The sequence below is a fragment of the Peromyscus eremicus genome, chromosome 14 (assembly GCF_949786415.1).
Source record: "Peromyscus eremicus chromosome 14, PerEre_H2_v1, whole genome shotgun sequence".
Lineage (NCBI taxonomy): Eukaryota > Metazoa > Chordata > Mammalia > Rodentia > Cricetidae > Peromyscus > Peromyscus eremicus.
Window position 1 is genome coordinate 83323451 of NC_081430.1, and position 14248 is coordinate 83337698.

Here is a 14248-nt window from a genome sequence, read left to right on the forward strand (position 1 = left end):
GCATTACTGAAAACAAAGGGTTTTCTCCTCCTATAAAATTCTCTAGAGGTTACAACAGCAATTTCTTTTTCCCATAAGAAAGGAAATTTGAAAAACATTAAAACTAAAGGATTTATTTAACAACAGAGCCTCCAACTAGAAATATTTATCCCAAGGAGACATTATAATATGCAATTATATTCATACAATTTACATTCTTTTACAGAATGCGAGACTTAACAGGGATGCATATTTAGTGTTTATCCTACTAGTGAAAGCTGAGATTATAGCCAGATGGAAATCAGCTTTACGTCTCCCAACATCTGGCTCTCAACACACTGCCAAAACAATGTCACTTTTAATGTTGCCCGAAACCTGAGAACCCAGAGTCCTAGACCAGGCTCTGGTGTTGCTTTATGGTGTGATCTGAAAGCCACATTATTACACACTTCTTGTATCAGAAATGTATCAAGTGGATTGATATATACCTTATAATAAAGCACATTTGAAAAATATAGTTATGAAGGCACCTATTTAGCCTATATTTTGGAAAATGTTTGGCCAAATCCTACTTTCTAAGGGAAACTCACAAAATCCCACTGCACTGACGTATATATCTTCCTGGAAACTTATGATAAGTAAAGAATCTTCCCAACCCTAGGCTGGTGGCCACAGACAGAAGCAGTCATGATGTCTCTAAAGACAAACTTTCAGAAGTGTATTTGGAAAGAAAGGGAAAACAGGATAGATAAGCACTGTGGGTCTTTTTAGCCATTAACAGCACAATTTTATTAAAATGAAGTCCCACCTCACATACACACATATGTCTTAGACACGTGTAAATACCTTTACATTCTTTATCAGTCATCTCTAAATTCTTACATTTAAATATTGTTAAACCTAAAGAATCTCCATATGCCTTAACCACAGTACAGGTTTTTTAATTGGCCTTCAGAAACTGGGTGTTGTGGTACATACTTTTAATTCTAGCATTTGGAAGCAGGACCTATCATGAGTTCAAGACCAACCTGGCTACAGAGAGAGTTTCAGGCCAGCCTGGGCTACATAGCAAGACCCTGTCTCAATATTCCCAACCTCAAACAATAAAACACAGCTTTCCAATGCTATCTGCTGAGGCTGCCACCTCTGTGAACAATTATATTGCTCTTCCTTTGTTCATTATTCCTTTTCAAAACCATTTCACGCTAGTGAATACTACATACTCACCATTCCCAAGTAGGACATCCACAGCCACAGTTGTCAGGTCTTTAGTACAAGCAGTCTGAACGTCTGCAGTAGGAGCAATGAACGTGCTGAGTCCTGTAGTTCTGTTGATGTAAACCATTCTTCCCAGGGTTCCATCAAAGTGCTGGTGCCAGCCCATAGAGTGTGTATCTGAGTCTTCATTTTCGGAACGAGATCTTGCTTCAGATTCGTCATTCTGGGAACAAATTCCATCTTGGCTGGCAGTGGTATCTTCGACCTGACTCATGATCACTCTACTGGGACAATCAGGATTTCCTATATGTTGCTCTGAAGATTTGATGAGAACGTCTGAATCTTTACTGATTTTAGAATCATCACAGGATAACAGCAAAGGAGTTTCTGGTTTCTCTGTGTCATCCATTACATTGTTAGAATGTATTGCACTAAGGATGGAATTAGCCTGTGTGGCAGAGTCTGGTATTAGAAGCATGCCACTCTCTATTTTTTCATGTTTATTTTTAAATAATTCACAAAAATGTAAGTCTAACTTACTAGTGCCCCGGCTACTGTCTGGAAGTTCACTAATGTGGCCTGTTTGCATCTCTTTTTCAGAACCTTTCAGTCTGGATAATTTAGAAGCCAGTGATCCCATGGGCTTCTCAACATTGGAAGGTTTTCTGTTACAGTGAGACAATTCTGCCAGAGTGATAGGACTTTCTCTCAAATGAGGCATCTGTTCTAAGCAATCTTCTTTGGAAAATGGACATTTCTCTGAGTACAGGATGTGACTTACTGGTTGACAAGTATTGTAAGAATCACTGTGCTCCCCAGTAGTGATCTTACCACCACCAGACACATCTACGTGACGCTTGTTTTCCAGCAGAATGTCAGGTTCGCCCCGAGGATCGCAGTGGGTCCTGACTTCGGTATTACTTTCCCCTTCTGTATCTAGAGAACTGTTAACCCTCCCATACTGCCTCTTAAACTTCTCTAAAGATCCTACTTGTGAATGCAGGGTTAGCTTCCTACGGACCATGTGTCTGGAGGAACGCATAATCTTATCTGTTCTCTTACTACTGTCTGAAGCAGATCTACCCCACGGGAAGGAGGATGTAGCAGGCAGAAAACAATCCGTGTGTGATCCTGCACCACCTTCCTGAAAAAGAGTCAAGCTCTCATCCGCCGCTACTGGGTTCTTCTCTGTCCCATAACCTGTATTTGTCCTGCAGAACTTTTTGTGGGGCAGCTGAGCAGATTCTTTACTTAAAGTGCTTGTTAAATCCGTGTCTGGAATCTCAAGTGCGTGGTATGCTCTATTTCTAAATGTTTCCTGGGCACTAACAGGGCCGGGGCGAACATAATTTTTAAATGAATGTTCTGTTTCAGTTGACTTGGTGTACTCATTTTGTACCACATGAGTGATAAAGCCGGTGGAGCATAATTTAACTTGTCCATGACTAAAAACATTTACTCTTCCATGCCTACTAGGCTCTTGTTTTCTTTTTTCCTTCTTTCTCTGTGTACCCTGTACTCTAAATACTGCTGTCTCAAAAGGCAGAGGCTGGTACCCCACTTCAGTAGCATCTCTATGTTTTTCTAGTAGATTCTGAATCCCACTATTCTGGGGAATGTCGGCAGCCATGACATTAACAGCAGTACTTGTTTTCTGTATTTCTAGATCTGCCTCACTCTCCTCAAAGATACAATGTGTCCAAATAGGGCTTGAAAACATTTTTGGGCTAGTTCCACATGGACTTTCTGAAGTCTTATGTTCCAAGAAAGATTTCTGATGTTTCTCGTTTTCTCCGGATCGTGATTCTTCCACGACCTCTTCTTCCAACACCCTTGATTCTAAGTGAGCGCTGTCTGTGCTGTGTGCCGACGATGACTCTATCATTTTACCACGGCCCAGGCCACCTGCTTCACAGCTGCACAGTGAGTCGGTTGTCTTTTCTCTGCTAGCTTCTGAATCCCCAGAACTCTGTGTGTTTGTATTTTCTATGGTAGCTCTTCGTTCCACAGCTTTCGACTGCAAATTAAACATTTCATAGGAATCCAAAATATTATTACACGCTTCCTGGAAACTGCTCTGGTCACACTTCTCACGAGTGGATGCATGTGTTTGAAGAGTAGCACCAAACAAACTGAAATCATTCTCTTCATTAAATTCCTTAATATCTTCACCTGATAATTCTACAAATAGTTTTTCTTGCTTTAAAAACCGTTTCACGCCTTCCTGAATACAAACCAACAGGGTATCCCAGTTCTGAAACTCAATCAGAGTTTTGGCTGGCTCCAGGCACACGTCATATTCACAGAACTGGCTCTGCACGTTGATCACATATATCCCATGGAGTTCTGGGCCAGAACGACGCCGTGGACTTGAATTCATCGGCCTACTGGCGGAGCCGTTCTTCGGCCTACATATGACACTTTCTTTTCTTAATAAAAAGTCAATGAGTTTATGCAACTTTGTCCTCAAAACCAGTCTTCTGTTCACAAACAAAAACTGCATATTCTTATTGTAGTGTGCTTCAGAGCTAATGTAGCCACTAAACTCAAACTCCTTATATTTAAAATGTACTTCTCTTAACTTTTGGGACTTGCCTAGTCCATAAATTTGACAAAATCGAGAACACACGTCTTTGGTTTTGGGGAGCTGGAGAACCATGGCACCAGAAACATCATTCCTCAAAGAGAACGAGATGGAAGGATGCATGAGGGACAGGGCTTCCACCCTCTGCCTAACCTTCTCAAACTCTAGCCTAGGATCCATGCTTTTCCTCCTCACGGGGAGCTGGGAAAACAGGTTATACACTGTTACTGTTGTCCCCACACTCGGTCTAGTCAAATCAGCTTCACAAGCATTTAGGGCTTTCCCATTCTGAAACATTTTCACAAAGGTTTTCATAGTTGTATTTTTCTTGGATAAAATTTCCACAGCACTAGCCATGTCAGCTATACTTGCCAAGGCCTCTCCTCGGAAACCATAAAACTTTGGGTTCTCCAAATCCTGTACTGAGTTGCATTTACTGGTAAAATACCGGTTTCCCACCTTCTCTACATCATCCCCTGCCATCCCAAATCCATTGTCTATCACTTGAACCTGGAAAGTTTCCATATTCACTCTGATGGCCACACATTTTGCTTCAGCGTCAATACTGTTGAGGATAAGTTCCTCAACACACTGGCCTAAGGAGATTATGGCCAAACCGGAACGCAATTTAGCTTGTACTTCATCTGACAAACACTTGATCATGGCAGGTAGACATGTGGAGAGAATCCCAGACACTGGCTTCCTTCTCTGACTGGAAATAACCACCTATGGGGAAAAAAACCAAAAACACACATCCTATCAAACTTCAGTTATACAGCAATACTCAATTCTCTCAAGTATTCTGAAGAACAGTTTGAGGAAAATAAAATATTAAACCAAAATACGAAACAGAAGTACACTCCTAATTTTCAAACAGCACACAAAACTCATGCCTGGTATAATGGACTTCAATTCCAAAGAAGCATTCATAATTTCATAATTCTCCCTGTTCCTAAAGTGAATGCCCTAAAGTGAAATCCTAATTATATTTGATGTTGACCCGTAAAGACACTATGCAAAATTCTAAGCACTTCACTAAAAACAGATGCCTAAATTAAATTCAGCTAAGAAACATTAACTAGAAATTATTCATGAAAAAAGCCCAAGTTAGTTTCATAACGTTTATGCATTACACAATATCCATGGCTTTTAGAAAAACTTTGATGTGCTAAGACACTTTAAGCAAGTAAAACAGTAGGAATTAAAAAGTCAAATATATCAAGGAAAAGACAGATATTAAGCGATTACTATTGTCACAATTACTTCTCAGGAGGAGTCGGGGTGGGGGTGAGGATAAAGCAGGGAAATTCCTTTGCCTGTAAGGTTTTTTTTTTTTTTTTTTTTTTTTTTTTTTTTTTTTTTTTTTTTTTTTTTTTTTTTTTTTTTTTTTTTTTTACCATTTGCTATTTAAATCCTGCTCGTGTGTTGCTTGATAGTTTGCTGAAAATCCCTTATTACTCATATTCTTTTGTATTGATACTCTCGGTCTTTTTAGACCCCCCCCCCCCCCAGAACACAACTTGGCAATAATAAGGATGGTCTGGGGTTGTCTGAACCTGATTTCAAGTTTTCTTGCAGGTACAAATAAACCCTGAGAGTCTAGGTCATTAAAGGTCTCACTTCCTTCTTCATAAGCGGTAAGAGCACGGCTGGTGACAGGGCGGGTTTTGTAAAGCCTGGGAAAACTGGGGCTACGGTTGCTTTCTAAGACAATGAACTTGGCGGCCGTTGGCAAACGGGGAGAATGTTTAACAAGCATTCCGATTACACCAGCAGTCCTACGGTCCAGCCCGTCCAGCGTCCCGTGCAGGAAGCCCGCGCCTGCGCACTCCCCCCGCCCCGCCGCTCCCGAGGCCCCTCCTTCCGGGGGCCCCGGGCACCTCCAGGCAGGCCCGCGGCCGTCACCGCAGCTCTTCTGGTGTTAGACGAGCTCCCGGGACCATACTTCAACACGTGCTTTCCCCCTTCACCTCGAATGTCCTCCATCAACTCTCACGGAACAACCGCCTCCGACGCCGGACGCGCGCTCCAGAGCATGCGCTTCCGCGACGCCGCGAGCCCGCGGCTGCACATCTAGTGCGCAGGCGCCAAGGTGGCCCGGCTGAGAACTTGCACCTTTTCACCTGGCTCGTTCCAATTAGTGCTCGTGCCTAATTCTCTTTTGGTGATTGGGTGATAGGCTGTTTCCAATAAGTTTTGCTTTGTTCTCTTTCTCGTTCTCGTTCTCTTCTCCTTTGCATGTACTAATATTTGGTCCCGACTTATATTTTGGGTTTTGTTTTGTTTTGTTTTTTGGTTTTTCAAGACAGGATTTCTTTTTATAGCTTTGGTGCCTGTCCTGGATCTCACTCTGTAGACCAGGCTGACCTTGAACTCACAGAGATCCGCCTGGCTCTGCCTCCCGAGTGCTGGGATTAAAGGCGTGCGCCACCACCGACCGGTCTCCGACTTAATATTTTGTTTCCTTAGTTTTTGTTCGCTAGATTGTAAACCATGTGAAGGCGGGGTTTGGTTTTGTTTACTGCCGTGTCCTGGTGGCAAGAAGACATTCAGAGAATGCAGTGCGTTCTTAGAATAAATGCTGAGAAGCCAGACTTTCTTTCCTCTCGTCTCTTTCCTGTTCCTCACTCTTGGGTTCTCAGGTCAGGATTTCTCTGTGTAACAGCCCTGGCTGTCCTGAAACTCACTTTGTAGACCAGGCTGGCCTTGAACTCAGAGATCCACCTGCCTCTGCCTCCTACAACTTTCTTAATTTGCAAAACAGGACGCCAGGATCCATTCATTGATTTTCTTCTTCTTTTTTATTTTTTTAAATCTTCCCAGTACCACTACTGCTTTTTCCTAACTGAAGGAGAACAGAGCTCTTAACAGCACAGTGAGAATATTTTGGGAATTATTAGCCTATCAGTTTTTTGCCTCTGTCTCAGTTTCATTGAAACCTCCTCCCCTGGGCCCTGAAACCTTCTTCTTCTTTTTTTTTTTTTTAAATGTATGTATTTACATATATGGATTTTTGTCTGCATTACATCAGCATCCCACCAGAGGGCATCCGATCCCGTGGGACTACAGTTGTAGACAGTTGTGAGCTGGGAACTGAACTCATGACCTCTGGGAGAGCTACCAGTGCTCTTAACTGCTGAGCCATCCCTCCAGGGGACCCCTCCTCCCTTTAATGGAACTTATGACAAATTTTAAAATAAGTATCTATTTGTTTAATTACTAATCAAACCAAATTAGACTTCTAGGGCCGGCGAAGCAAGATCCTGATTATTGGTCCATTTGCCAGGGCTCTGTGACAAAAGGACACAGGCTGGGTGGCTTAAGTAGCGGGGTTTTGTTTTGTTTTGTTTTTCCCCAGATCTTGCACAAGTCAGAGAGTAAGGTGTCAGCCAGGATTTCTTCTGAGGCCTCTTCTTGGGGTGTAGCTGGCTGTCTTCACATCTTTTGTGAGCACACACTTGTGTGTCAGCGGTCGTGGAGGGTTGGGACTTGGTTTAGAGTCTGAGCGTACAGATGAGGGGAGGGGACACAATCCAGCCCATAACTACTGCCTGTGACTTTCTAACCCACGGAAAAGGAATGACAGTAGATGTTCAGAGAACCTGAAAACCAAAAGTAACTAGTCCAACACATCTCAACACTTCCAACCTGACCTTACCACACATTGAATCTCCTGAAGAAACTGTAACAATTTAAAGAAATGATTCAAAGTCACTTCTCTTTCAGACCTCTCTAAACTACCTCAAAATCTTCTCATAACAGACTGAATACATCATGTTGCCCAAAAGTTCACTGAAGATTTAAAAAGCACAGTAAGCATAAAGTTCTAATGTGTTTTTATTGGTTAAAATTGTACACAATTGTATTCCATCATACATGTAACACAGGTAACTTTCAAAAACACAGCTAAAATAACTTACCGAGAAATTCTAATACTGAGCATAGAATAGTTCTATATCAATAAAAAGGAGTGAGGTTATTTGAAAAAAACTTCAGGTCATTATTTTACAATTTGGAAGTCTGAATAATCCAACTTTGAGATGACTTTCTCGTTGTTGAAGTTCGCTCTGTCAATGTGTGACTTAGGACTTCCTCTTTTCTCCAGCCATTCTTGCATGGGACGCACCTTGGAGATGGGACCTTGCAGTTGTCCCTGCACTGTGCCCCGATCAGTGTTCTGGACCCAGCCTACCAGACCGAGCTTTTTACCCTCAGCCTAAGGGGGAGAAAAGAGAAAGAGCGATCGATCCAGTTAGATTGCACCAAAGAGAGACTAGACTCTGTGGCCGGAATCTTGGCCTAGAATCAAACCACTGAAACTAATTTGACATTGCCCAGAAAAATCAAAACAGACACCAAGGAGGATCCTGTAGCTGATTTTAACATCAAGTGTTAGCCACTCGATTCCATTCCTCCTTTTTTATTCTACAAAACTCAGCGTTGGCTTCTTTAAAATTTCCATTATGTAGTAATGAATGTGGTTAAGTACTGAAGAGTCAGCCCCAAAAGATGCCTTTAAAATGATTTCCTAAGGCTGACTGTTCTAGGGTCCTCGGCTTGCAGCTTGTTCATTTCTTGTCTTGTCTTTTTCTTTTCTTTTCTTTTGAGACACTCTCATTATGTAGCTTTGGCTGACCTAGATAGAACTCATCAGGTAGTCTTCCAGCCATCCTTCTGCCTCTGCCTTCTGAGTGCTGGGATTATAAGTGCCCACCATCATGCCCAGTCAAATAAATCAAAGTGGGAGAGACCCTGAGTGTTAAGTGTTTTTGCAGTACTGAGGATCACCCAGGGCCTTTACATGCTACCTAGGCAAGCACAATAGTTCTAAGCTATACCCCTGACCCTCATTCTCTTCTCTTAATCAGCAATCTACTGGGTGTATTAAATAGAAAAGGCTTGAAGTTATGTGATCCTTGCCTTTCCCTTTAGCCAAGACCACGCCTAAATGAATCCAGATGAAGTGACCCATTGTATCTTTAAAGATCATTACACAGTATTTCACAATTTCCTGGGCAGCACAACCATTGTTTTTACTGCAGAGGACTCCCTAACCTCACATGTTTACATTGCACCCACGGCCCACTTTCTGTCGTACTTGGTAGAGAAGGGAAGCAGCTGTGAGCAGGCTCTGAACATTAAGGGGTTCACCAGGCCCTGCGGCTCTCGGGTTTCCATTTGTCAGATCATGGGCCGCCTCTTGAAGACACTGGCTGCTCTAAGAGACCAGACAGGCAGCCTGCAGCAATCAGACCGTGTCCCTGCTGCGGCTCTCTCTGGACCAAGAGTTTGAGAAGCCATGCTTTGTTATAGCCTCACAGCTCATAGCCCCTAATATATGGTCCTATCCGGTACCCGGTTTCTTCATGCTCTTTATCCTGTAGGCTATCCTCTACTAAATCACTAAAAAGAACTTACTGACAAACTCTAATACCGAAAGAACATAAAAGTCAGATATTTGCCTTTGTTTGGGGGATTTCATTGAAGGTTCCATCTGTGGTGGCTTTTTATGTGCAGTATGGGAATGTGTTGAGTGCTGGTTCCCATGGAGTCCAGAAGAGGGTGGGGCCAGGTCCCCTGGAGCTAGAATTAGAGGTGGTTATGAACCACCCTATGTGTGTTCTGGCAACTGAACTTGAGTCCTTTGGAAAAACAGCACGGGCTGCTGAGCCATCTTCCCATGCCCCTAAGTTACCTTTCTTAACGATACCCCTCTCCATTACAAAAATGTACTTCTTAATTACATTTACTTATTTACGAGGGTGAGGCATGCATACCATAGCACAAGTGTGGAGGTCAGAGGACTGCTTGCAGAGGTCCGTTCCCTCCTTCCATCTACCTTGTGGATCCTGGGGATTGAACTCAGGCCACCAGTCTTGGTGGCAAGTGTCTTTACCCACTGAGCCACCTTACCAGAAAGCCTGCAAGCCCTGCCATGTTGCTCGATCTGATGTACTGTCTCTCATACTGCTCTCCTACCTCAAAGTCTGCCATAGACCCGCCCCCAGTCACAAGGCTCTCCCAGTAAAGCTCATTTCTGAAGGGGGAAATCTCATGCCAATCCCCTTTCCACTTCTGCTGCTCCTTTTCCTAATGTTTCTTTCCTCTGTCTAAGAAGTAATCACAGTGTCTTTAAAGGTAAACAATGGGGGCTGGAGAGATGGCTCAATGGTTAAGATCACCGGCTGCTCTCCCAGAGGACCCAGGTTCAATTCCCAGCACCCACATGGCAGCTCACAACTGTCTGTAACTCCAGTTGCAGGGGATCCGGCACGCTCATGCAGATGTACACACAGGCAAAACACCAATACACAAAAATAATTAATTTAAAAAATAAATAAAGTTGCCAGGTGGTGGTGGTGGCACATGCCTTTAATCTCAGCACTCATGAGGCAGAGGCTGGTGGATCTGTATGAGTTCAAAGCCAGCCAGAGCTGTTATACAGAGAAACCCTGTCTCAAAAAACCAAAAACAAAACCAAAAAAAAAAAAAAAAAGAAGAAGGAAGAAAGAAAAGAAAACAAATGCTTACAAATCTAAAGAAAGAAAAATCCTAAAAGCTAGGCGGTGGTGGCGCACGCCTTTGATCTCAGTGCTCTGGAGGCAGAGGCAGAGGCAGGCAGATTTCTGAGTTTGAGGCCAGCCTGGTCTATAGACCCAGTTCCAGGACAGCCAGGGTTGCACAGAGAAACCCTGTCTTGGAAAAGAGAAGCAAAGGAAAGGAAAAGAAGAGTCCCCAAACAGCATTTTTGTAATCAGTGTTTACTTTTCTGTTTTTTGTTTTTTGTTTTTGTTTTTGCTTTTTTGGTTTTCTCACCACCATCTGGAGCTTTTCTGTATTTTTTAAAAATATTTTTTTAAACTTTATTTTATGTGCATTGGTGTGAAGGTGTCAGATCCCCTGGAACTGGAATTACAGACAGCTGTGAGCTGCTATGTAGGCACTGGGAATTGAACCCGGGTCCTCTGGAAGAGCAGCCAGTGCTCTAAACCACTGAGCCATCTCTCCAGCCCCTGCTTTTCTGTATTCTAAAATGTCTACAAACTAGGGGTGAAAGTGGGGGCAGAGAGAGAAAGATGCCCTATAATATCTGTTCCCTTTCCCTCGACAACTTAAGATTCCTCTTTGAGCATGTCACCACTGTTTACTAAGCCACAGGAACCGGCCCTGCATAACCAGCGGGAAAGCTAACTCAAATATCGCTAAGACTTGCATTTAACGGGTGCTTCACAAAGGAGTACTTCACAATAAGAGGTACTGACAAATGACATCCCTCTTTCAAAGATTCAGGTTTGAAGTTTTAGCACCGCCGTCCCGGGAATATGACACTCAAGGGAAGTTCTGTAGCCCTGCATCTTAATCTGTAGGGTCGGGCAGGCATTGGGCAGGCAACAGCCTCATCTCCCTCTGCTGAAGATTAGTAACAGGGAGACAGAGGCCCAGGTTGCCAAGTCTGTTCTTTTCCTCAAAAACTCCCCATTACTACAAGGGGAATACCAGACTCACCTTCCATGTTAACACCTATGCTGGAATGAATAACTTTTTGTTTGGTTGGTTTTGTTTTTTGAGACAAGGGTTCTCTGTGTAGTCCTTGATGTACTGAACTTCCTGTGTAGACCAGGCTAGCCTCAAGCTCACAGAGATCCACCTGCCTCTGCCTCCTCAGTGCTGGGATTAAAGTCGTGTGTCACCATGCACAGCCTGATAAGGTATTTTAATCAGGAAAGCTTACATTAGAAAAGGTGGATGGCCGGGCGGTGGTGGCGCACGCCTTTAATCCCAGCACTCGGGAGGCAGAGCCAGGCGGATCTCTGTGAGTTCGAGGCCAGCCTAAGCTACCAAGTGAGTTCCAGGAAAGGCGCAAAGCTACACAGAGAAACCCTGTCTCGAAAAACCAAAAAAAAAAAAAAAAAAAAAAAAAAAAAAAAAGAAAAGGTGGATGTTCTTGTTCTTATTCAAAGAGAAAAAGAACAGAAAGGAATTAATTGAAGGGCTGGGGGGAAATAGTTTAGCTGGTAATGCTTGCTTAGCCTGCATACAATCCCTGGGTCTGAGTCCCAAGGTGAAAAGAAAGAAACTGAGGTATTGAGAGAAGTTGGAGGAATAAACTTGCAATGGGTATGAAGGGTGCTTACATAACTTGTCAGTAGCTTTCCTATAAAAGTGACTTGGCTTGGTGACAGTACACCAGGGTGCTTAGGGATATTCTCCTTCGGAAGAGTGTCTAGATAGAGGCTCACTTACCACTCCTTGAAAGAGACCAGTCAGGAGCCACTTGCACACGCATCGTGTTTTACAGACTGCAGAACAGTCTCAATCCAACGCTCCTCTCGAGTCGCAACTATCCCCTTGAAGCTACCAAAAAGCCAGCCTCTCCAAATTCCCATTTCCCAGAACTAGGCCTCGTGTCCATCACCTAATTATGCGCCCCAACACCTCTTCAAGCCTATAGGTCACATACCTGAGTGTACTTGCGGAAAAACACCCCTTGAACCTTCCCAAAAATTTCGTAATCCACTGAGACCAAGGTGTCCCCTTCTGCCATACTCAAACCTGTCAGAAACCAGGAAAGCAGCAAGGTGAGGCACTATGCCAGGACCCCAGCCTAAGAAGGGTTTGCACCCATGTCCCATCACCCCTGGGACCTCTCCGGAACCTCAGGGTTCCGGAACTGCAGGAGTAGGTGGGTGGGTGGGTGGGTGGGTGGGTGTAAACGCAAGCCCCGGGTCCGAGGGCCTTCACTTGCTCACCCCACTACCCTCGCAGCCCTGCGGCCGCCATCCATCCTCTCCCCACGGGGCCCGCAATCCCCTCCACTGACACTTGGATGATCCGAGCAGCGGACACTCAGGTTTCCTGGGCTTCCCAACCAGCCTCGGAACCGCCCGGGAGACCTCCAGATCAACCGCCCGCGTTATGCTAACCGCCGCTCCCGGAAGTTTAGAGCGCGGCTCCTCCAATGCGGCCCTGCACGCCCATCAACACGGTACAACCAATCACAAGTAGGTTATCGGCCAAGAGCCCGCCCAAGGGCGGGGCTTCAGGACCAGGCAGACTGGAGGTGGAGTGATGGATCTTCCCAGCAGAGTCAGGCTTTGCGCACACGCTGACCCAGCCTGCACCCACTTCTGTCCCTAAACGTACCTCTCTTCTCATTTTCCCGTGGGTATAAAAAGGCACAGACAAAACACTTAGAATATGACCACTCATAAACTAAGCAGTAACACGACGTCCTACTACGTGCCAAGGGCTGTTGGCATATATCAGTGACGGTCATAGCAGAATCCTGCGCTGGAGTAGCTTATCCATTCTTGAGGTGGGAGACAGACAATGAACATTAAACATCATATATAAATCAATAGAATAGGATCCATACCCACCTTTCTGGCCTGCTTTTTTTTTTCTTTCAATTCTCTTCCAGTTTTGGGTCATGAATAATTTGGACTTGATAGCAAGAGACAATAAATGCACAGGACATCAGGGTAAAGTTATTCTATCTGGGTTTTTGGAAGCTGCCACCCTGAGTCTACCTCACTGAAATCATACTTAAATAAAATAATAAACAAATAATAAAGCACAGGCAAGTAATTCATGGCTCCAGAATCTCAACTGAATCAATAAATCTAAGCAAAGTGACCAAAGGACACTCATTTACTTTTAGAAAAAAAGAGAATTATTATTAAGGGGGTTTTAGGTGAGGATTGCTAAAATGAGAGTTGACTTGTATGGATTGGAATTCAGCTACCCTTAGGATCAAGAACACACATTGTGTGTGGTGTTTATTGTTCCTTCTTGGATTGCTTGTATATTTTATATTATTTCATGACACTGGGCCCCATTTGTTAATATGTTGGTTGGCAGATTTGGCAGGATGAGATAGTTTGCAGTGGTAGCTATGGTAATCCACCATTACACTGTTCCCTATTACAGAGTCATAAAGCCTTCCTGCTGGGAGGTGAAGGAGCTGGGTTGAAGGGTGTCCTTGGCAATATTTGAAAACAACACTAAACAGTGTATCTGATTGATGTAACTTCTCTAACATTCATTTAAAATAAGTTTCCCTATAGGTTCCAAACCCACTGAGTATTTAAATAGAACACCATATGGTGTACAAAGACGAATGATACAATATCTTTGCCCTCAAAGAGTTCCTTGTCATAACTAAATATGCATGCACAGAATGACAAGATAATGTGCAACATGGTAATGCACTTCATAAACATTCTTTGAGAGTTCATCATGAACCAGCCCAGCATTATCACAGAGACAAAGTGTTATGAAGAAGCAGAGATTAATTCTGACTGGGAAGACTGAGAAAGGGCTTCTGGAGAAGACGGCATGTTTCCAAAGTTACAGGACCACAACCAGAAAGTGATGTAGCCAGGATTTAGTTTCAGGCAGCCAGTCCAAAGTCCACTCCCAAAATACCGCCTTCTATCACTCCCCAGCTTGTGGGTAAGGTGGTAC

At 43.7% G+C, this 14248-nt stretch overlaps 2 protein-coding genes across 5 annotated transcripts in view; both read right to left on the reverse strand.

The window, feature by feature from the left end:
• The window catches only part of Mlh3 (mutL homolog 3), a 37468-nt gene extending 31629 nt beyond the window's left edge, over window positions 1–5839 (reverse strand). For 2 of the 4 annotated variants that reach the window (XM_059280050.1, XM_059280048.1), the window contains exons 1-2: window positions 5179–5283; window positions 1207–4507 (exon numbers count right to left, since the gene is read on the reverse strand). In XM_059280050.1, coding sequence (XP_059136033.1) covers window positions 1207–4507; window positions 5179–5181 — 3304 coding nt within the window. In that variant the 5' untranslated portion in view covers window positions 5182–5283. Of the gene's footprint in view, window positions 1–1206; window positions 4508–5178; window positions 5284–5751 lie in introns of those variants that run through there. The other 2 variants (XM_059280049.1, XM_059280051.1) reach the window with 2 other exon arrangements.
• Window positions 5840–7600: 1761 nt separating this feature from the next.
• Window positions 7601–12731, reverse strand: Acyp1 (acylphosphatase 1). The gene is made up of 3 exons (XM_059279315.1): window positions 12603–12731; window positions 12243–12334; window positions 7601–7997 (listed from the first exon to the last, which is right to left on the reverse strand). Exons 2-3 carry the CDS (start codon window positions 12324–12326, stop codon window positions 7782–7784), a joined length of 300 nt encoding a protein of 99 aa, XP_059135298.1. The 5' UTR covers window positions 12327–12334; window positions 12603–12731; the 3' UTR covers window positions 7601–7781.
• Between the last annotated feature and the right edge of the window lie 1517 nt (window positions 12732–14248).